The 22,807-nt window shown below is 53.7% G+C and overlaps 2 protein-coding genes across 5 annotated transcripts in view; both read left to right on the plus strand.

Moving 5' to 3' along the window:
- Window positions 1–624, plus strand: part of Ccdc92b (coiled-coil domain containing 92B) — a 30,520-nt gene extending 29,896 nt beyond the window's left edge. The window contains 1 exon segment of the mRNA XM_015500924.2: window positions 472–624. Within this exon segment, the coding sequence (XP_015356410.2) occupies window positions 472–624 (153 nt within the window).
- On the plus strand, window positions 611–22,383 carry Cluh (clustered mitochondria homolog). 4 transcript variants are annotated; one of them, XM_015500977.2, is made up of 27 exons: window positions 611–822; window positions 2,605–2,692; window positions 7,400–7,602; window positions 8,439–8,610; window positions 10,478–10,621; window positions 10,809–10,933; window positions 11,020–11,174; window positions 11,277–11,402; window positions 11,682–11,829; window positions 12,024–12,116; window positions 13,230–13,924; window positions 14,624–14,847; window positions 15,046–15,150; window positions 15,322–15,422; window positions 16,112–16,264; window positions 16,353–16,415; window positions 16,527–16,771; window positions 17,064–17,148; window positions 17,315–17,468; window positions 17,545–17,684; window positions 18,929–19,009; window positions 19,084–19,209; window positions 19,292–19,413; window positions 19,675–19,768; window positions 19,858–19,992; window positions 20,080–20,153; window positions 20,892–22,383. In XM_015500977.2, exons 1-27 carry the CDS (start codon window positions 781–783, stop codon window positions 21,076–21,078), a joined length of 4,080 nt encoding a protein of 1,359 aa, XP_015356463.1. In that variant the 5' UTR covers window positions 611–780; the 3' UTR covers window positions 21,079–22,383. The 4 variants fall into 4 exon arrangements, with proteins under 4 accessions (XP_015356463.1, XP_015356465.1, XP_048648765.1 ...); XM_015500979.2 differs by lacking the exon at window positions 2,605–2,692; XM_048792808.1 differs by lacking the exons at window positions 611–822; window positions 2,605–2,692 and adding an exon at window positions 4,983–5,003 and having other exon boundaries at window positions 15,049–15,150.
- Window positions 22,384–22,807: the final 424 nt, after the last annotated feature.

Genomic DNA, 22,807 nt, shown 5'->3' on the forward strand with positions numbered 1-22,807 from the left:
CTGGAAAAGGGCACCTATCTTGTGAGGTTGTAAGGACGTTGATACCGAGGTGCCCAAGGTGGCTCAAGACAAAATGTGGTGAATTCATTTCTTATACTTCATTCCCATTAGTCACCCTCACCCTTGCCTCTGGTGACCGTGCTCTGGACTGCTTTGCATTCCCTCCTCAATAATCCAGACGCAACGAGTCTCATTCCTTCATTAGGAAAGGGCATGCTCGGAGAGAAGGGTGCTGAGGGTCACGCTAATACCGCAAATTAGAAACCCGCGGTACTTTTGGAAGATTTGCAAAATGAAGCAGAGGCTCATTGGGGGAGGGGGGCGTTAGCTATAGTAGGCCTGGACTAGTTTCCACCCAAGGTCACGGCGCCCGCCCAACGGGCAGCCAGCTGCAGGGACGTCTCCCCGAAGCCCCGCCCCTCGAGAGGGCCGAAGTCTCCCTCCTTTGAGTAAGGATTCGTTGCCTTTAAGGCTTTCCGGAAAGTCACCGCACCCGTGGACCGGCAACAAGGCGCGGCGCTTTTTGTCCCTCGCCGGCCTCCGTGGGCCGGGCCGGGCGCGAGGGCGGGGCAGGGGAGCGGCGGTGAGGTCAAAGGCTACAGCGCGCACCACGTGGGCCGGTGACTCCGTCCTTCCCGCAGCGGCGGCCGCGCGCAGGGCACTTGGGTTAGTGGCGCGGCGGGCGGCGCGGACAGCCTAGCCGGACGCCGCTCCCGCCACCATGGTCATCGAAGACGGCGAGCTTGCCGGCGGCCGCCCCGGCCGACAGCGCCCGGGAGCATGGCTCGCAGACCGGTGGCAAGGGGAGGCCGGGCGCGGCCGGTGAGCGGGGCCGGGGACCAGCGGGGCAGCCGGGCGGGGGGGAACCGACCTGGACGGACGGGTTCGGGACTCCGCGGGGACCGCCGTCTTCCTTCTGCGCCTTGCTCCGTTGCATCTCACTGGCCCTCCGCCGGCCGCCCCCGCCCTGAAGGTCACCTTCACTCTCGCCCCCCGGCTGCGGCCCGGGCTTCGCACGTGGGGTCCCGGGGAGGGCAACCGCGGCGGGCACACGCGCGTCAGATCGTGGGGACACGTGCGCGCACACGCGGTTTCAGGGTGCGCCGCCGCCGCAGAAAAACGGAATCGGCGGCCCCACCCCCTCCGCCCTGGAGCATGGGTCCCCTCTGGGTTGGGGCTTTCCGACACTTTCGGCCTAAGCTCTATAGGTTCTCTTTCGCATCAGTCTCCCAGATATTCCGTGTGCAGCAGCACTGCAGCCCTGCCAGTGAAACTCGGCTTGACACTTCCCAAGCTGGTCTGTGGGAAGAACACACGAGTAGGGGGTGTGTGTGTTGTGAGGGGCCTTCTCTGGTTCATTCCTAGAGACAAGGGCTTAACCCTAGATCTTGGGGCTGTGATCTTTGCCCACTTAGGTGTTGGCCTGGTCTTCTGATCTGAAGGGTCTGTGTGTGGGGGCAAAGCTATGCTCTCTGGCAGGGGGAGGTGTTTATGCTAGAACTTGATCATTAACCTGCCTTATTGCGAAAAGTGGGTCAGACCAGAGTTGCTTTTTTTAAGGCAAAGGTCATTAGCGTGGAGTGGAGCTCCCAGCTCTTCCCCAAGGGGGCTGTGTAGCGGTGGCTTTGGGAATGGCTGTAGCTAGCCTGGGGTGGGGCCTGCTTCTCTCCATTTCATCTGGTCCCCTTCTGTTTTTTTTTCATCATGCCCCAGACTGCAGTCCTTAGGCTGGAAGCCCCTTCACAGTCTTTCACTTGTCATTTCCTCAAATCTTCCTGGTGGCCCAGGGCTGAACCTCTCTACCCTGAGTGGCAGTGGAAGTGTAGAGTTACCCTTATTTCCTGCTCCCTCCAACCCTCATCATCATGTCCCTTCCCAGCTTCAGTGAGCAGGCTGGGGCTGACTTGGGAGTCCAGATGGGGGTAACACTGGGTAGGTTCTCATCCTGACTTGGGAGTCAGGATGGGACAACACTGGGTGGGACACTGTGATGTCCCTATCATGGTGGATTTACCTTGATGGGAGAGCAGGTACTATGGCAGCTTTGCCGATTGCTTAGACAAGGCCAGGGTTTGGGCAGAACAAGAAATGCTGATAACTCCAGCCTACCAGGCTTGGCCCTGATGCAGTTCTGAATCAGTGGGCGGGCTAGATAAGAGAAGGTTGGGGCTGGCTGGTTTCCCCTCCAGAAAGAGACCTGAAGTGAGTTTCCCAAGGTCACATAGTAATTTAGTTATTGAGGGAAGCATTTGGATTTCCAGGTCATGGCCAGCATTCCAAGGCTGCCCAAGCCTGGCCCACAGGAAGCTAGGACAGACATGGGGCTTTGAATTATGTGCTGAGAACTGAGGAGTTAAAGAGAATTTCTGTGAAAGCCAGAGTGAAGCTTCCTTCTCAGGTGTGCTGAGGGACTGTTTCTGGGGGAAGCCTGGGTCAGCGGAGGGGCACAGCTGTCCATCTTGGAGAAACTGGGGGCATTCTAGTGGGAGGACCTTGGCCCCCGCATCCCAGGGAGGTTAGTCTAGAAAGCCAGGACTTGCATTACAGCCAGTCTGGATCTGTTAAAAGAAGGAGAGAGCTTTATTGGAAGTCCTTCTCCCCTAGACTACCTCCCAGCCCTTAACCTCAGTTCCCAGCTCTAGAAGATTCTCCAGTCCCCTTAAGGAGGAGACGATCAAGGTCTTGGGAGCAGGTAAGGGTCTGTTACCTTCTTAGGAATAAAGCAGCTTTTAGGGGTTAAGAGAACAGGCAGGTTTTTCAAGTTCACAGTGGTGTGTCGAGTTCCTTCTGCCTAGGGGAGAAGGAACTAGGGCTCTCTAGAGTTGGGGCCAAGAGGGGGAAGAGAAGAGAGCTGGCAGACGAGGGAGGAGTTCAGGGGCTTATAAGCTCCCTCAAAAGGATTCTAAAACTCTTCTCATGAATAGGGTCTGGGCAGACAGCTTAAGGAACTATGGACTAGCCTCAGACCTTGAAGACCTTCTGGCCTGGGTGGGACATGAAGAGGCAAAGGTACTGGCTTCCCCAGGGTCTTCACAGGCTGCCTGGCTGCCCCTGCAGCCTGAAATTCTGGATCCAGTGTCTTTTGGGACCTTGCTTCCTGCTGCAGCCTCACCTGCTGAGGTGTGGCCTGGCCCTGGCACGTCTCCTGAAGGAGACCATTCCAGGCTGAAGAGGCACACAGACACTAGCCACTCATTCTTTTCTAACTCTTGTCTGCAGCTAATGGGACTTCTGTGTTCCCAGGCCAAGGCAGGATAGGCTTTGTCTCTTCACTTTAATCTGCCTAGTTAAGACATAGGATGTGCACAGAAGACATAGGATGTGCACAGAATGCTGTTTGTGGACAACCTTATCCCATTCTGCAGAAGGCTAAATCCCAGACTCTCAGAGGAGGCCCCTGGGATATGAGAGGGGGAGCTGGCCCAGGGCTCTGGAGGCCTGGGGAAATTCTATAGCTACAGATATATCTGCCTTCTGGGCTGAGTCCTGAGGTGTTAAAGAGGAAGAGGGTGAGAAGGTGCTGCAGTCTGATGTCTAGGGAGTAGGACAGCAGATTGTGCTCAGTGGGAGTGGCACTCAGAGGCAAGGGCCTGGGCATCTGACACACCTGGCTTTTTCTTGACCTGGCTTTGCTGCTGCTTGCTTCTGTGACCTTGGACAGCTTGACTGCCTTGTGGAGTCTCAGTTTCCTCAAGTTGAATGGGGTGGTGGATTTGATTTAGGGACCTGCTATGGGCTGGGCCTAGAGTGAGCACTGACTCTATGGTAACTAGAATCTAGGTGATATCAACCTCTGGGTTCATTGCCAGGCTGCCCTACCTCATCCCCTCCTCTAGAGCATTAGGGTATGTTGGGAGAGTGGGTGGGAGGAAAGGGGCTCTGTCAGGGCTTGATGTTTCTTATCTTCTGGTCCTTGTGAGGAGCAGAACCCTTTATGGAACTGTGGAGGGGCTGCTCAGTGGGTCCCTGGGACTGGAGGAGATCCTGGCTCCCTGCCCCCACACTGGTTAGTATGGATGCCGGAGCAGTTCTGACTGGGCCCTGGCAACAAGTCAGAGGCCCTGGGAAGGCGCCCTGGCGAGGCTGGGCATGCTTCTTTTCCACAGCCCAGCGGCCTTCGGCCTCTTGCTGCCAGCTCTGTTTTCCCCAGGGGAGACATTTGATTTTCTCCTGGCAGCGCACAGGCTGCTGGGAAGGAAAGAGAGAGCCTGCCAGCTTCTTGGTGGAGCCCGGAGGCCTGGGGCATGGGTGCAGTTGTCCTCTGGGAGACTGGGGGACCATCCTCCTCTCACCAGGACTAGTGACTCTCAGGAAGGGGCTAGCTGCCAGGTCACCTGCAAGGGACAGCAGGAGCCAGAGGCCCCATCCAGTCCCTTGACCCAGAAAGCAGGCAGGCACTCAGTGTCTGCGACTGGTGGACGGGGGCAGCCACCTCATGGCCTGGGCCCAGGTCTGTGCCAGCTGTTGCTGGCAGCTGGCAAAAGCAGTCTTGCCCACCCCAACTGGGGTTGGAGCTGAGGAGAGGACCCCCTTGCTGAGCTCTTCCTCTGCCAACCAGTACCCCCGGCCCTTGATCCTGAGAAGTCCAGGTACCCCAAATGCTGGGTTTTCTTGCTCCCCAAATGGCTTCACCAGCAATGACCCCCTTTCTGGGGGGCATAAAGAAGTGGGCCTGAGTGCTGATAGCAGCTCCTTCTGGGGTCCTGGAGCCACTGGGGCCTCCTGGCCCACAGCCGTCCTTCTGGCCGACCTTGAGCAGGATTCGAGGCAGGGGGAGTGTGCCCTTTCCGGGGCCGCCCTAGCAGGCCTGGCCCCACTGAAACCCGAAGCCAGCCAGAGCTCCAGCTCTGGGCCGACCAGCTGCATTAGGGCAAGGGTAGAGGCAGAGGCTGGAACAAGGGACACAGGCAGTACTGGGCCTGGGCCGGAGGGCTGGCTGCCTTGCTGCCATGGCAGTCCTGAGACTTCAGAACCGAGGAGAGGGCAGCTGCTGACTGTACCAGGTGGGCTGTGGGGGTTGCATGGGGGAGATCATTTGGCCCTAATCTAGTGGTGGGGAGACCTTCAGAGTCTCTTGGAGGAAAGAAGAGAGGTCAGAGCTGGCTGTCCTAGGGGAGAGGAAGACCCTGGGGAACATTCCCTTGATCAGACCAGAAATTAGGTATTCTCCCACCCCTCACCCCATACAGCCCCTTGGCTGGGAAAGGGAGGGGGACCTTGGGCCTACTTTACATCTTCTTTCCCTATTCCATGTCCTCCCTATTCTATACACCCTGCCTGTCTGGGTCCAGGTCTGATTCCCTAGTTCTGGGGCCTCACTCTGTATTGGGTGAGGGGTCCTTCCTGTTTCTCCCCTCATTCCCTGGAGTTTGCCAGCCAAAGAAACCTTTCTCAGGGACCCAGTAGAGGGGAAGCTCCTCCTATCTACCATCTCTCTTGCTGCTCTTAGAAAGCTGACCAGCCACCACCCTCTTATCTGTCTACTCTGTCATTAGATGGGCAGGGCTACCCTGCCTGGGGCTGGTGGGTCACTGGAAGGAAAAGATCCTTGTGCATCCTGTGCATTTCAGGAGTTATACTCCAGATTTGGAGAGGGTATGATGGGGAGACAAGGTCAGGACAGATACTGTTAGAGGCCCACAGTGGCCAGAATTGAGGATAGTGAATCAACATGGATTTGCAGCCTTTAGGAATCTGGGGTCCATTCTGGTTTGATGACCTCGGGCCAGGTTTAAACCTTAGATCCCTTATATGGGGTAAGGAGATGGGGACTTACCACTAAGTTGAGGGGTTCATAGAACGGAGGATGGCTTTTCCTTAAGTCCCCTAGTGTCCCTCTGTGGTCTGGGCCAGTCTCCTTTTGTGAGGTCCCTGTTTCACGTATCTGGTGTCTCTGGACAGAGGACAGAGGCCACAGAGCTCTGGGGAAATTCACTCAATCTGCTTTCCTGATGGCTGAGTAGGGAAGGGGAAGTGGGTTTGGATAGGATGGGCTGGCATCTGGAACAGAATTCAGTAAGCTGTCCTGTCTGGAAGGGGAACTACCTCTTGACTGTGGGGCCAATCTGAATCTGAGAGATGGGCAAACTCTGGGGCCAAGGTCCCCATTTGCCCAATGGGCATCCAGATTGGCATTTGTTTAACTGGAGTGTTTTTGAGAGAAGGTCCTTGACTCCCTAGGGCAGGAAGGCCTCACCTTTGTTTCTTTTAGTTCCTGGGGAGAAATGGGAATTTTTATTCTCTGCTCCTCTCTCCCCATAACATGTGAGTTCAGTACTCTTCACAAATATTGGACTTGGCTATGGGTTTGTAGTAAGTTATTCGTTAATTTGATGTCTTCTCCTTTAGCCTGGGCAAGACAGAAAGTGGTAGATAGAGCTGCTGGCATGAACAACCACCCAGAATGTAGCAAGATGGTGCCCTGGAGTGGTGTGGGTTGAAAGTCTTCCACAGGTGATGGATTCTGCCAGCTAGGGTCCATTGGGCAGGCTTTTGAGAAGGGGCTTCATTCACCTAGCCCTTGAATTTGCCTGGTGGAATGATACATCAAGGGTGGCTTAAGCACTGAGGTTGGAAGAAGGGAGCTGAGAGCTGAGACTGACTTTAAGTAGTACCTAAGAGCGCTAGTCTAAGCTCTTGTCTTGTCAACAGTGGGATTATTAGAAGGGTTCCAGGTGGTGCTCTTAAAATTGAAGAAATGCCTGTACCAGGGCCCTGACTGAAGAAACAGGATCCCATGGGTCAGGTTGGAGAAGTAGGTTGGGTGACTAGATAGATGGTGGGGGCCTTTACAGAGCAGGAATTAGTTTGTGGATGAAGATGAATTCCATCTCCACAAGATGAGCTTTTAGTGATGTGTAAGGGACAGCAACATGTGATACCTGGGTATCAATTGAAAAACTTGAGCAAAGCCAGGAATGGCCATGTGAGTTCTGGGCAGAAGGCTATGCGAAGCCAGGTGAGAGGGTGAGGGGAAGTTGAAGAAAGGCTGGGGGTAACCCCACCTCTCAGGATCACCAAAGAGGATGGAGAGGTAGAAACAAGAGTGTCACCTTGGTCAGGGAAGAGGAAGAAGTTCACGGTGATGTTAGTTGTTGTTGAAAAGCCAGACAGGGCTGGAAAAGACCCATGGGCTTGGCCTTAAGGGTGGCATTGTTGAACTTGGGAAGAGTGGTTGCGCAGTGTGCCTAGGAGGAAGCCAGTATATAGTGGACTGGGGAGGGAAGGGAGGGCACAGCATGTGGAAGAGGGAAAGTGGTTGTTTGTAGGTATGTTGGGATGAGGTGGTGTGTCTGGTTAAGGAAGACATGCAGATTCCATGCTATAGGGCACATGCCCAACTCGGTGTCACCTGACCAACGAGACCCATCTGACTCAGCTCTTTTCCTGTCTTCCCCAGAGCCACCATCAGTTATGCTGTTGAATGGGGACTGTCCAGAGAGCCTGAAGAAGGAGGAGGGGGCAGCTGAGCTACCTAGGGAGAATGGGCTAGATGAAGGTGAGCCAGGAGATGAGACTACTGGACAGGAAGTCATTGTCATTCAGGACACAGGCTTTTCTGTGAAGATCCTGGCCCCTGGGATTGAGCCCTTCTCCCTTCAGGTAAGATGGAGAAAGAGGTCTTGGGAACAGGGCCTGAGCTTGCAGAGGACCACCAGCCCAGGAAGCCAAGCCCTGCTCTTACTTGTCCTGACCTCATGTTATAGTCAGGAAGCAGGAGTCCTAGGATCCAGGGGTCCTTGCTTAGGGTCTCAGCTATTGTGGTAGGTGAGGGAATCAAGTCTACGTTCAGGTCATTTATCCGTTGCTAAAGGACATCAACCAGTGGAATTGCCAGCCCTGTTTGGAGAGAGGAGCAGTGTAGCTAGGTGAGATTGGCATGCTCCATGCCCCAGCCTCTTGCTGTGTACCCTCAGTAAGTTACCTCTCTTTGGGCCATAGTTTTGCCATCTGCCAGAGGGGCAGGTGGTATTGGATGGTCTCCAAGGGCAGAGCCAATCCAGAGGTCTTTCAAGCTGGTGACTTGTTATGGGATCATGCAAGGCCCTCTTCAGTCATCTATATCCAGGACCTGGGCCCTAGAGTACCCCTTCCAGAGAATGAAGACCATTTGCCCTGGGGAACCTTAGCATTGGGAGGAGGCAAGACTGCATTTGCTCTCCCCGCTTTTCCATCTTAGGCCCTGCTCAGGGATTGCTCTTGGGTGTAGGAATTGTGTGGGGCTGGGCTCTGTTCTACATATATAAACACTGAGGTGTAGATAGATATGGTATATATGGACAGGACTTGGAATGTAAAAGCCCAACAGTGAGAAACTGAGTATTTGGGGTATTTACTCTAGGGACCAGGTACTTTAGCCTGAGGGCAGGAGATATGTATATCCTTGTTCCCCATTATGTGACCTTTCACCAGGGTAGTCTTGTCTTTCTCCCTGGCAGGTATCTCCCCAGGAGATGGTGCAGGAGATCCACCAGGTGCTCATGGACCGTGAAGACACGTGTCACCGTACCTGCTTCTCGCTGCACCTAGATGGCAATATGCTGGACCACTTTTCAGAGTTGCGCAGTGTTGAGGGGCTGCAGGAAGGCTCGGTCCTCCGTGTGGTGGAAGGTTGGTCAAGAAGTTGGTGGCCTACTAGAGTAGAGCCCCAAGAGGCAGGCCAGACAGCATTCCACCTATCACAACCTAGTCACTGCTGAGCATGTGGAGGTGGGACTAATTGGCACACAGGTCTGCCACTTAGGCCATTTCGCTGTCACTGTCCAGCTGAATGGTCTGCAGGTTAAAGACCAGAGTCCCGGGGCTGGGGTTGTGGCTCAGAGGTAGAGTGCTCACCTAGCATGTGTGGGGCACTGGGTTCGATCCTCAGCACCACATAAAAAAATAAAGTAAGGATATTGTGTCCACCTACAACTAAAAAAAAATAAATATTAAAAAAAAAAAAAAAGACCAGAGTCTCCATATGAAAAAATCAGCCAGTCCCAAGCCAGGCTTATAATCAGCCCTATCAAATTCTGCAAAGATAAATGTTAACTCTCGTAAGGAAATTTAAAAGTTTTATAGCTTTCAAATGAGAAATTTGAGCCCAATACAGATCTGTCAGCTCTGGTATGAGATGTTTGGTTGTAAAAGAAAAGTTCCACGGGCTGGGGTTGTGGCTCAGTGGTAGCGCTCTTGCTAGCATGCGTGAGGTACTGGGTTCGATTCTCAGCACCACATACAAATATATAAAATAAAGGTTCATCAACAACTAAAAAAAATTTATATATATATATATATATATATTTTTTTTTTTAAAGAAAAGGGGCTTGAATAAAAAGGGGGGGGCGGGGAGAAAAAAAAAAAAGAAAAGGGGCTGGGATTGTGGCTCAGGGATAGAGTGCTCGCCTAGCATGCATAAGGCACTGAGTTCGATTCTCAGCACCACATACAAATAAATAAATAAATAAATTTTAAAAAAGAAAAGAAGAAAAGTTCCAGCTGGGGGACTGTAGGACGCACCTGTAATCTCAGAGGCTCAGGAGGCTAAGGCAGGAGGATTACAAGTTCAAAGCCAGCCTCAGCAAAAATGAGGCACTAAGTAACTCAATGAGACCCTATCTCTAAATAAAATACAAAATAGGGCTGGTGATGTGGCTCAGTGGTTTCAGTCCCTGGCAAACCCGCCCCCACAAAAAAAAAAAAAAAAAGTTTCTGTGGCCTTTTAGGCTTTTAGGTTCCTAGGGCCTGTCAGCTTTTTAAGAGCAAATATGGAAAGTATCTGTTATTCAGCTGTGTGCATGATTGATCACAGAATGTCTTCCTTACCCCTGTCAAAGAACCACACCATTAAAATCCCATAAAACATATTAAGGGGCACTGTTGAAGTTGGGTGTCCTGTGATGTCAATCCCTAAGAGAAACAGAACCAAGGCTCTGGAAGCCCAGGAGCTATAAAGTCCTTGCCTACTGAGGCATCAGGGAGCAGAAAGCAGGCACTTTGTAGGTTTTCTAAGGTCTTTGTGGTTTTGAGAGGAATTTGGTGGACAGGTTTTTGTGAGAAGGATCCTCGCTCACTTTTCAAGGCAGCTGGGATCGGGTATGGTGTGTGTTTTGAAACCAGAAATATGTGTTCATAGTGGAATTTTTTTTAATACTTTTTAGTTGTCAATGGACCTTTTTAAAATTTATTTATATATCGAACCCAGTGCGTCACACATGCTAGGCAAGTGCTCTACCACTGAGCCACCACCCCAGCCCCTTCATAGTGGAATTTGAAAATGGGAACCTAAAATTGAAAATTTAAACATCCATGAGGCTGGGGATATGGCTCAGTGGTGGAGCATTTGCTTAGCATGCACAAGACCCTGAGTTCCATCCCCAGCACTGCCAAAACAAAAACCTCACTCTCATAGGACCTCTACAAACTCTTTGCTGAGCTAGGTGGGTTGGTCCTGGTCAGGGCTGTGGTAAACCACCTGCCTCTTCCCTCCTGCCAGAACCCTACACAGTGCGGGAGGCTCGAATTCACGTGCGCCATGTCCGAGACCTGCTCAAGAGCCTGGACCCATCTGATGCCTTTAATGGGGTTGACTGCAACTCCTTGTCCTTTCTGAGTGTCTTCACTGATGGCGATCTGGGAGGTGCCGGAAGCATTGGGGCCGGGGAATTGGGCAGAGGGGCAGGGAGCAAGGGGGCCAGGGACTGGTGAAGAGGCTAGGGGCCATGCCTTCCTATCAGGGAGGTTGGGTCCCAGGAATGCACACCAGGGCCATACTGAGGCAGGGAGACAGCTGGTTCCCGGCTGACCACCAGCCTTGGGTCCCTCAGACAGTGGGAAGCGGAAGAAGGGATTGGAGATGGACCCCATCGACTGCACGCCACCTGAGTACATCCTGCCAGGGAGCCGGGAGCGGCCGTTGTGTCCCCTACAGCCCCAGAACCGTGACTGGAAGGTGGGACTGCTAGGGGAATAAGGTCGAGGGTCCCTGTCGGGGGTGCCCAGGAAGATCAGCTACCTCATGCTTGACTGTTCCTGTAGCCCCTTCAATGTCTGAAAGTGCTCACCATGAGCGGCTGGAATCCACCCCCTGGGAACCGCAAGATGCATGGGGACCTCATGTACTTGTTTGTGATCACGGCCGAGGACCGGCAAGTCAGCATCACGGCGTCCACGCGGGGCTTCTACTTGAACCAGTGAGCCCCTGCTGAACCCCCATTTGCCCCCTGTGTGACCCCTGCCCCAGGTCTGAGACAGATGCTCAGAGCACCTGCTCAGTGACCCCTGTCTTTCTGCAGATCCACAGCCTACCACTTCAACCCCAAACCCGCCAGCCCACGCTTCCTCAGCCATTCCCTAGTGGAGCTGCTCAACCAGATCAGCCCGACCTTCAAAAAAAACTTTGCTGTGCTACAGAAAAAAAGGTAGTTCCTTTGTACCTTCTCTGTACCACCCTGTCTCCCATCATGCGTATGAACTGAACAGTAGCATCTTTGCTTGAAGAAGTGGTGCCCATGACCCTCAGTACCTAAGAGTCCCCACTTAAGGGAGATGGCAGTCCTGGGAGAGTTGCCCGCTAGTTTCTGATGCTTCAGGGTGGCATCTCAGGCCCAGAGATGCTGGAACACTGGGGTCCTCAGAAAAAGGACCCTATAACTAGGCTCAGAGCTTGGTAGGCTGCCCATCTCCCCTGCCTGCCACAGGGTCCAGCGCCACCCGTTCGAGAGGATCGCCACCCCGTTCCAGGTGTACAGCTGGACAGCTCCTCAGGCAGAGCATGCCATGGACTGTGTACGTGCAGAGGATGCCTACACCTCAAGACTGGGCTACGAGGAACACATTCCTGGACAGGTGCAGCAGTACCCTCCTGGGCTTCCCTCCCCTCCTGGTGCCCTGCTGGTTCCATGCATTTCCAAAGAGGCTTCATTTGCTTCTCCATTCACTTGGGAGTCTGGGGGGCTGTCTGCGGGAGGTGGATAAAGACTGTTCAGAGTAGGTCATGGGGCACCAGGCTGAGCCTGCATCTGTCTCTTTCCCTTTTTCAGACTCGGGACTGGAACGAGGAGCTACAGACAACTAGGGAGCTGCCCCGCAAGAACCTGCCTGAGCGGCTTCTTCGAGAAAGAGCCATATTCAAGGTGTCCCTACCCCCTCATGACTGTCAGGCCCACCTGCCACTTGCCAGCTTTTCTTATGGTCAGAAGTAAAGCTGTGGAAGCTGGGACACCCATCCCTGTCGGCTGCCTGAAGGCTGGTCTGGGTACCTACCTGCAGGATGTCCCAGCTCCCCGCCTCCCAGCAGACTACCCAACTCCTTTTTCTGGTTCCTTTGAGGCTTTGAGTCCATGGGAAGGAGAGGGACCCACCTCCTATATAACTGAGTGCAAAGTTCATCCAACTTCCCACCTTTCACTGGTCACATGGGGCCCTCATCTGGGCACCGTGACCGTTTCTTGGGTGGTAGCACATTTGCACTGCACTTTCAAGTTGCTTGGGTTTAAAAATTGTTAGTACTATTACTGTGATAGAAATGAGGAAAAATATTAAACAAAACAACAGCTAGGTGTGGTGGCACCTACCTGTAATTCCAGCGGTTTGGGAGGCTAAGGCAGGAAGAACACAAGTTCAGAGCGAGCCTCAGCAATTTGGTGAGGCCCTAAGTAATTTAGTGAGACCCTGTCTCAAAACAAAACAAAAAGAGCTGGGATGTGGCTTGGTGGTTAAGCACCCCTGGGTTAAATCCCTGATAACAAAACAAAAACCACCTGTCATCATACCATGAGAGACCATAATGGTAAAAAGTAGGAGCTCTGATTCTTGATATTAACTTGGCCAGGGGCTATGCCAAGTGCTCTATCAGCATCATCCCTTATAATCTGGAACACCTCTTAAAGGTCCATGTAGTACTCTTATCAGTGTTTTGTAGATGAGGGGATCTGAGAGGTTACCCGTTCTAGTTTCCCTGGCATATATCTGTTGGGTCCCAAACCTGCTCTAGCCCCCGTACTTCCTGTTAATCAGTAAGCACTACTGTCTTTCAGTGTTTAGTCTGGGGTTTTTGTTTGTTTGTATTTTTGTTTTTTTAAAGATTTTCTTTCCCTTTTCTAATTGAGGAACGTTTGAGGCTAGAGTCTCAGCTCCCAGTAGGTCTGGTTGCCTCTACCATCTTGAGAGATTGGTTAGGGTAGGATGCAGTGTGAGATTCTTGTGGGTGGGGCTTTTCTCACCCTCCCAACCTTGGCCCCTCCCAGGTACACAGTGACTTTACAGCGGCAGCCACACGGGGTGCCATGGCAGTCATTGACGGCAATGTGATGGCCATCAATCCCAGTGAGGAGACCAAGATGCAGATGTTCATCTGGAACAACATTTTCTTCAGCCTGGGCTTTGATGTCCGTGACCATTACAAGGACTTTGGTGGGGATGTGGCAGCCTACGTGGCACCCACCAATGATCTGAATGGTGTGCGCACATACAACGCAGTGGACGTGGAGGGGCTGTACACACTGGGCACTGTAGTGGTGGACTATCGAGGCTATCGGGTCACGGCTCAATCCATCATCCCTGGCATCTTGGAGCGGGACCAGGAGCAGAGTGTCATCTACGGCTCCATTGACTTTGGTAAGACAGTGGTGTCGCATCCACGGTACCTGGAGTTGCTGGAACGGACCAGCCGACCCCTCAAGATTCTGCGTCACCGTGTACTCAATGACCGTGATGAGGAGGTAGAGCTCTGTTCCTCAGTTGAGTGCAAGGGCATCATTGGCAATGATGGCCGCCACTACATCCTTGACCTGCTGCGTACCTTTCCACCTGACCTCAATTTCCTGCCTGTTCCCGGTGAGGAACTGCCTGAGGAGTGTACCCGAGCTGGCTTTCCCCGTGCCCACCGCCATAAGCTATGTTGCCTACGCCAGGAGCTGGTGGATGCCTTTGTGGAGCATAGGTAAGGAGCACACAGCTGGAGGCCGGGGTTGCAGCTCACAGTGCCCAGCCAGGATGTGGCCTCAGAACCTGTTTGATTCTGAGGAAAAAGAAGGTTTGGATGGTAAAGAAGGGCAAGCTGTGGCCACACTGTCTGGGGCTCCATTCCCCACCTCCCACCCTGGTCTGACCTCAAGCTCTCTCAGGTGAGAAATCCGGGGGCTTCCTGTCTCTTGTCTACAAGTGATCAGAGCAGAGACTCAGCCGAAACTATTTTCTTAAGGAACATTAGAAATCTGCTATGGTGGTTTTGAATATCACAATTCCAGGGCTAGGAGATGGCACATGGGATATTGACACTATTGGCATTTAGTGCTTAGGAGTCAACCATGTCAAATGTTCCACACTATAACTAACCCTCTGAAAATGACAGTGGCAGTCCTGTTACTACTAACATTCTTGGCTGGGAGCCCTTCCCCAGCCTCCCACCCCCAGTTGCCTTCTTCCTGTTTGGGGAGTTCTTGCTTTCTGCGTGACCTGCCGCTGCCTGGTAGTTTTGCCGGGCTGCCATAGGTATGTGTACATTGGGCAGGATATGGCCTCATGCCTGCAGGGTGTCCAGTCTGGACATTCCTTAACCCCTGCAGGAAGCTGCCAGGCCAGCAAAGCTTCTAGATTCCCCTTTCCCACCTCCTGCTTTATCCTGTCTGCTCTGCTGTAGGTACCTCCTCTTCATGAAGCTGGCCGCCCTACAGCTGATGCAGCAGAAGGCCAGCAAGGTGGAGAACCCCACCTCACTGGAAAATGGTGGTCTCTCCCCCTCGGAGTCCAAGCCTGAAGACCCTCTGGGATCCGAGGTGGAAAGCCAGGAGGAGGGCGGCAGTGCCAGTGGCCTGGCCAAGGTGAAGGAGCTGGCGGAGACCATCGCCTCAGATGATGGCACAGGTGGGGCTGCTATGGATGCCAGTGGGGAGAGCCCTGAGTCTGCCCTGGCAGCTCATCTTTGCCAGGGATGGCTCATGACCCGGCCCTGGAGAGAAGCAGGCAGCCATCTCTGCAGGGAGCTGGGAGCAAGAGGCTCAGGGTAGCCTAGCCCCCCAGAGGTGGAGTGGGACCACCTGCCATTGTGCCATGTCCCCACAGCAGACCCCCGGAGCCGGGAGGTGATCCGCAATGCATGCAAGGCTGTTGGCTCCATCAGCAGCACGGCCTTCGACATTCGCTTCAACCCTGACATCTTCTCACCAGGCAAGCAATGGGGCTTCAGTGTAGGAGTGCTGGCGGGTGGGGCAGAACATCCTGGGGTGGACTTGGGGCCTCGGTGCCTATCTGAGCACTGCCATGCCTGCTCCAGTGATATCTTTCTTACCTCTGTACTTCCCCTGCTTAGTTCAGGCTTCTCTCCTATCTCTCCTGCAGGGGTTCGCTTCCCTGAGTCCTGCCAGGATGAAGTTCGGGACCAGAAGCAACTGCTGAAAGATGCAGCTGCCTTCTTGCTTTCCTGCCAGATTCCTGGCTTGGTGAGGGAGGGGCTGCAAGGGTGGGCAAGGGTTACCCAGAAGGGCTATTGCAGGACCTGGTATCTTGTGGGTGTCTGATTCCAGACACTGGAATTTTTGCAGGGGTGGCTTCTTCATGCCCCCTGGCCTGGGGGCATATAGGTCAGGCAGAGCCAAGTGATTGTCTCCATTTTATACATGGGGAACTTGATCCCAAGAGATCAAGGGAGGCTCAGGCACCCACTCTGCCCTGCTGAGGCTGGGGTCTGGTCCTCAGAGCCCCAAGTAGTGAGAGGCCTTATCCTCACAGGCTTTGTACCCTTGTGTGACACGTTTACTCCCATTTTAGTAGGAGCCCTAGGGTCAGATGGCCTGCTTGTCTCAATGTTGTCTCAGGAAATAGGGATAAAGGTGTGGCCCCCACATAGTCACCTACTCTTTCCCACATGGTCAGTTGGCCCTCAGTTCTTCACACATGGTCCGTAGCCCTACTTCCCTCTTGGGAGGGTGTCCGCTTCTGTTTGCTGTGCTGTGGAGAAAGTTGGAGACAGGTTCTCATGGCCTCACTGCTGCTTTGTCTTCCCACCTGGGAGCTGGGGTCTTATCCCCTCCTTCCCTCAGGGCCCAAGGACAGCAAAGCTCCCCAGGAGGACCCAGGGGGGTGGAGGCAAAGGGCCCAGGTTGGGGCCCTGACCTGCTGCAGCCTGCAGGTAAAGGACTGCACAGATCATGCGGTGCTGCCCATGGACGGAGCCACACTGGCTGAGGTGATGCGCCAGCGTGGCATCAACATGCGTTACCTGGGCAAGGTGTTGGACCTGGTGCTGCGGAGCCCAGCCCGTGACCAGCTGGACCACATCTACGTGAGTGGGGCTGAGGGTGGACTGTGAGATAGGCAGAGAGGTAGAGACCCAGAACCTGATCCAGTTTTCCCTCTCTAAATCCCTTTAGAAAATTGGCATTGGTGAACTCATCACCCGCTCTGCCAAGCACATCTTCAAGACATACTTACAGGTGCCGCCCTCCCCAGCCTGGCCAGCCTCCCTGGGTGGTGTAGGGCTTTGGAGAAGAGCCATGGGTTGTAATTGAGGGCCTTCATGACTTTGGTCATAACCTTCCTTGCAGGGAGTCGAGCTCTCAGGCCTCTCGGCCGCTATCAGTCACTTCTTGAACTGCTTCCTGAGCTCCTACCCCAACCCTGTGGCCCACCTTCCTGCGGATGAGCTTCTTTCCAAGAAAAGGAACAAGAGGAGGAAAAACCGTCCGCCAGGGGCTGCGGATAACACAGCCTGGGCTGTTATGACCCCCCAGGAGCTCTGGAAGAACATCTGTCAGGAGGCCAAGAACTACTTCGACTTCAGCCTCGAGTGGTGCGGGCATGGGGTGCTGGGGGTGCTGGGGGTTGTGGGTCAGGTTGAGGAGGTGGTGCTGCTGGTCTCCCAGACAGCATCAAAGGTCCTTGGTCAGGGTAGTGGAGTGAAGAGAGGAGGGAAGAGCCCGTAGCTGTGGAGGATCTGTGGCATGGGAAGCAAGGATGGGAGCATTAGCTCTTGGGCACTGGATGTTGAGCAGTGGGGGGACTCCTGGAATCAGGTGGAGAAGCAGCTGTCCTTAGAGGCAGAGACAGTACTGGGCTGCTCAGGACCCAAACTTCTCCCCCAGTGATTCTGTGGACCAGGCTGTGGAGACCTACGGCCTGCAGAAGATAACACTGCTGCGGGAGATCTCCCTAAAAACCGGAATCCAGGTGGGCACAGGTTATAGTGCCCTGGCTCTGTGGATCCCCCTCCTATGCAGGGCCACAGGGTCATTGGGGGAGGTGGCTTTCTCAGATTGGCAGTCTCTGTACACATGCTGGTGGGCTGGGAGTTGCTAGCCCTTTGAGCCTAATGCTGAGGCTGCTTGTCCCCCAGATTCTGCTGAAGGAGTACAGTTTTGACAGCCGCCACAAGCCTGCATTCACTGAGGAGGACGTGCTCAACATCTTCCCCGTGGTCAAGCATGTCAACCCTAAGGCCTCGGATGCCTTCCACTTCTTCCAGAGTGGGCAGGCCAAAGTACAGCAGGGTGCGTGGCCAGGCATGCCAGGGGAGGTGGGGACATCCCTTAGCCTGCTCTGACCTTGTGGTGGGCTGCCCTGCAGGCTTCCTGAAGGAGGGCTGCGAGCTCATCAACGAGGCCCTGAACCTGTTCAACAATGTGTATGGAGCTATGCATGTGGAGATCTGTGCCTGCCTGCGCCTCCTGGCCCGTCTCCACTATATTATGGGTGACTACGCTGAGGTGGGTGGCTCTAGAGTACTCCTGGGGTGCATTATAGAGGCCTTGGATGAGGAGGAGTGAGGAGCCTGGGTCTACATTGTCAACCCCTACAGTACTAGGAGGTGGTGTCCAAGCTGTTCAAGGGATGCTGCTCCCTTTGGTGGTCTTATGGGGAAGCAGGTAGGATCCAGGGACCACGGGAGTCAGTCACCTGTTCTGTGAGCTTCCCTTCAGTTCCACCTCTCACACACTGCCATTGGGAGAGCTCAGGGGCCACTTTTGTTCCAGTAAAGCGAATAATTTGGAAGGACTCAAGGCCTGCCCTTTCAGGGACACTGGCAAGGGTAAATTCTGAGACCCTGTGAGGAGTGTGGCACAGTTCCTGTCACCTCACAGGTGCCACGTGGAAGCTACACAATGTGGTGTTTTTGTTGTCAATGTTCTGTGGCCTGGTTTGCGGATTGCCTTTCTGACCCTGGAGCTTTGAGGGGCTTTTTCAGGGAGCGGTACGCTTTAAGTCATCCCCCACTGCCCTTCAGTCAGAGGGGCTATTTAATCTTTTTGGGTAGGCATGTTTTTATTTAAAAAGTTTTATTTCTAGTGCAGTTTTGGGTTTGTATGTGTGTTTTTACATAGGTTTTGTTAGAGGAAGATGACATGACAGTAATTTGTAGTCTGGTGTGATGGCCCATGGCTATGATCCATGGAATCTGTGATTCAGGGCTAAGGCAGGAGAGTTACAAATTGAGGCCAGCCTCAGCAACCTAGCAAGACCCTATCTCAAAATTTTAAAAATGTTAGCTGAGCGCACGCCTGTAATCCCCAGTAGCTCAGGAGGTGAAGGCAGGAGGATCGTGAGTTCAAAGCCAGCCTCAGCAATTTAGTGAGGCATTAAGCAACTCAGTGAGACCCTGTCTCTACAGTACAAAATAGGGCTAGGGATATGGCTCAGAGGTCGCGTGCCCCTCAGTTCAATCCCTGGTCCCCTCCACCCCTCAAAAAAAATTTTTTTTAAAGGGCTAAAAATGTAGCTCCATCATGAAGTGCCTTGGGTTCAATCCCTAGTACCAAAAACATAAAATAGGAGGCTTGGTAGGGTATATACATCCACAGTGACAAAAGCTGGTTATGTATGAGCCACTCTGTATTGCTTTTGTGCAAAGAAAGAATAGAAAGCACAACCAGAGCCGACAGGCTGAGCAGCAAGGTGTGGACTCTGGTGTGGGGTGGTGTCCACCCTGAAACTGACCACCCCGCCTCCCCAGGCCCTCAGTAACCAACAGAAGGCAGTGTTGATGAGCGAGCGAGTGATGGGCATCGAGCACCCCAACACCATCCAGGAATACGTGAGTAGCTGCCCCGGGTGGCCTTTGTGGAGGTGAGGCCTGCACCACCCTGACCATCATGGCCTCACCCACAGATGCACCTGGCTCTGTACTGCTTCGCCAGCAGCCAGCTGTCCACGGCGCTGAGCCTGCTGTACCGTGCCCGCTACCTCATGCTGCTCGTGTTTGGGGAGGACCACCCTGAGATGGCTCTGCTGGATGTGAGTGCCAAGGAACGGGGCTACAGCCACCAACCTCAGTCTATGGGAGCAGGAACTGACCATGTTCTCACGTGTCCCCCAGAACAACATCGGTTTGGTGCTGCATGGTGTGATGGAGTACGACCTGTCACTGCGATTCCTGGAGAATGCGCTGGCCGTCAGCACCAAGTACCACGGGCCCAAAGCCCTTAAGGTGGCCCTCAGGTGAGACTACAGTAACCCAGACCCACAGGGGCCCAATGGGCTTTTGGTGGGGCAGGGGCGGAACCCAGTGCTATCTGACTCCTATGAAAATTTTTCTCAATTTCCACCTCCTCTCTGTACCCTGGAGTTATGTGGCCCCCCCCACCCCCACCCCGGGAGGATCCAAGGGATGGATCTAGAGCAGAGCCCCAGGTTCCAGAAGGTCCTCACTGCCCTGCCCACTTTCATCCTTCTTTCGCCCTGTGTACTGTGCCTCTATAGCCACCACCTAGTTGCCCGGGTCTATGAGAGCAAAGCTGAGTTCCGGTCAGCCCTGCAGCATGAGAAGGAGGGCTACACCATCTACAAGACCCAGGTGGACCATGGCAGGGGCTGCAGGGGGGCTGGGCCTAAGCACTGTGGGCAGCCCTGATTCCCTCCTGCCTCGGCCCCTGTTCCTCATAGCTGGGTGAGGACCACGAGAAGACCAAGGAGAGCTCCGAGTACCTCAAGTGCCTGACCCAGCAGGCCGTTGCCCTGCAGCGCACCATGAATGAGATCTACCGCAATGGCTCCAGCGCCAACATCCCGCCCCTCAAGGTATGATGACCCTGGGCAGCATGGCTGGCTCCTGGCCTGTGGGTCCCTGGCTTCGCTCACTGGCTTGTCCTCCCCACTGCCCTTCAGTTCACAGCTCCCAGCATGGCTAGTGTCTTGGAGCAGCTGAACGTCATCAACGGCATCCTCTTCATTCCTCTCAGGTGAGGCTCCCCAGAGCATGCACCCCCCCTCAGAACCTGGCCTTTAGTTTTCATTTTTAATGTCATACATTGACATGGCTGCAAATTGAGAAGTGTCACCAGTGATGAGAGGTTCCTTGTTACTCCTCCCTAAGATTACACAATTGAGCAAATACTATGTGCATGGTATGCTACAATTTCATGAACAAAAATTAAAGGGAAAAAGATGGAATTTGGGGTATTTACATCACTTAACAATGTATCTTAGTGATCTTTTACATCCAGCTCCTTTTCTATTCCAGAGCAGGGATGTCCCTCATAAACAGACCAATCCTGAGGGTTCTCTGAGGATTCCCTCCGGCACTTATTAACAGTGCTACCTTTAGGAGCTCCTCCTTCTCCCTCTTCCCTCCCACCATTGTGGGAAGTGGCTTTGGTCAGCCATGGTGCTGCATCTGGCTCCCATTCTCTGCCTGTGGCCTGCTACAGGAGAGGACAAGTTGCAGCTAATTTGAACTTGGCATGACGGGGAGTGGGATCCAGGCCTTGCCTAAGGCTCTCTCCAGAGAAATTTGGGACTTTTAGCACTTAGGGACCTTTTGCTTTAGGAAGGAAAGTGCTTGTTATACACATTTCTCATAAAATAAAATAGAGCTTAACCATGTCCTGAGTGTAAATGTAACCAAATCCAGCAAGGTGGCAGAGGGCCCAGGCTACTCTGACCCCACCTTCACCCCACCCTCCCATCCTTCCACTCAGCCAAAAAGACTTGGAGAATCTGAAGGCCGAGGTGGCACGGCGGCACCAGCTCCAGGAGGCCAGCAAAAACAGGGATAAGGCCGAGGAGCCCATGGCCACTGAGCCTGAGCCAGCAGGGGCTTCAGAGGACGTGGGCTCCCAACCCCAGGCTGCCAAGGACCCTTCCTCCCCAAGCTTGCAGGGATAGAAAGGGAAAGACAGATGGACTGTTAGTCAGCCGCCCGTTACCCAGTGATCCAGACTCCAGGAGAAGGGGGCGTGCCCTGCAGATCGGAAGAGGAAGCCAGTCCCTTTTCTTCCATGTTCCACCCCACCCCACCCCAGCATCCTCCTGGGACCCCGGCCTGGCCTGCCCCCCAACAGATGTTTTTGCACTGGTTCAATGAATATACGATGCAGAGGCCTGATTGAAGACACATGAATGGAGTGTGTGGGCATTGGTTCCAGCTGGGGGGCAGGTGCCCCTCAGGCCCCATCCTCAAGCAGGTGTGTGTGAGTGTGTCCATGCCCGTGAATGTCTTGATCCGTCCCACCTAACTTGTACATAGCCCCCAGTCAGTTCTGAGTGGATGACGTGCAGATGCGATTTCTCAGGTCATTTGTATGTTTGACATTATGGCTGCTGCTTTTGCTGCCACTACCCCTGGGCCCAACCTGGCTTAAGTCCAGGTCTTAAGCCAAAAAAGGGGGGCTTTCCTTTATCCTGGGAGAGGGAGCCAGAGCTTTGTGGCAGGCCAGAGGGTTGGGGTGCACTTTAGTTTTGTGACAAGATGAGATCTGTACTGGCTTTACCAATTATGATGGGGCTTGACCTGGCTATAGCTTCAGGGCAAGGGAGAAGGGGGACCAGTGGTGGTGGACCCTCAGACACCAGTTGCCCAACCCAGCCTGTCTGCCTTTGGCCCAGCAGGAGGCACTGCCACAGGCTCTGACTTGCCTCCCTGCACCCTAGGTGGGATAACCTTGGGGGCCACAGCTGAATGTATCCTTCTCCCATTTTAACCTGAGCTGCCTAATGCACAGTGGGGGTGGGGTGGCAAGGGCCTGGGGAACCAGGACTGAATCATGGATCCTGGGGAGAAACTACCAGGTATAGGAGTGATTGTCACCTCTCTGGAGTCCCGCTCCCTACCTGATCCTTGTCACACAGGCACCTTCAGAGAGTAGTTCTGGGGGTAATGGGGGCTTTCACCAGCCCAGCTGCTCTCGCTCCCTGCCTACCTGTGTTGCTTCTCTGTGCCTGCTGTCAAAGCCCTACCCAGGAGGAGACTGTTGCCCTGTGAACCCAAGGGAGCTGTTCTGGGCCACAGCCTCTGCCTGGGGCTTTGCAGAGAGCTACTTATGGGTAGGGTCTGTCCAGGCACCTTGTTTCAAAGGGAGTGGGCATGAGTTAGCAAGCGAGGCATCCCACAGCTGATCAAGAACTTTTTCTTGTTTTTAAACCATCACGTCTTCATTTCACATTGGAATAAAGTGAGTTTTTGAAACCTGCTGCCCTAGCCTCCCCAGTGTGTTCTGTAACCCAGCCCCTTGTGTTTGATTGTAAGGATCGTTGTCAGAAATGTTACTGGAAGTTGACTGCAAATTAGGTCAAATCCAAGGTTATGCTTATAATGTCACTGAAATGGGAAGAAAGGAGGTGGAGACTCAGGCACTTAGCTGGGGCTTACCCATGAGTTTGTTGCTCAGGTGACAAGAAAAAAGATTGGAACGAAACCTGAGTGGGGGATGGCTGCTAAGAGAGGCCTAGGACCTGGACAGGTTGAACTTATTAGGTCATAAAAAATCTTACTGGCTGGGCACCTGCCCTTATCCCTTCACTTGCAGCAGGAAGATTGGGCAGTACTCCCTAGTCTATAGTGCTAGAAGAATGGAGGAGTGTCCACAGTTAGTCAACTTCTAGGCCTTCTGTTGTT

The sequence above is a fragment of the Marmota marmota genome, unplaced genomic scaffold, assembly GCF_001458135.2.
Source record: "Marmota marmota marmota unplaced genomic scaffold, marMar, whole genome shotgun sequence".
Taxonomy (NCBI): Eukaryota; Metazoa; Chordata; class Mammalia; order Rodentia; family Sciuridae; genus Marmota; species Marmota marmota.

Bases quoted from the DNA above. Each gene is read 5' to 3' on its own strand.
- Cluh (XM_015500977.2), top strand. From the start codon at position 781: ATGGCTCGCAGACCGGTGGCAAGGGGAGGCCGGGCGCGGCCG. The intron at 16,772-17,063 runs GTGCGGGCATGG...CTTCTCCCCCAG, and splicing joins TTCGACTTCAGCCTCGAGTG to TGATTCTGTGGACCAGGCTG. The intron at 19,993-20,079 runs GTATGATGACCC...ACTGCCCTTCAG, and splicing joins CCAACATCCCGCCCCTCAAG to TTCACAGCTCCCAGCATGGC.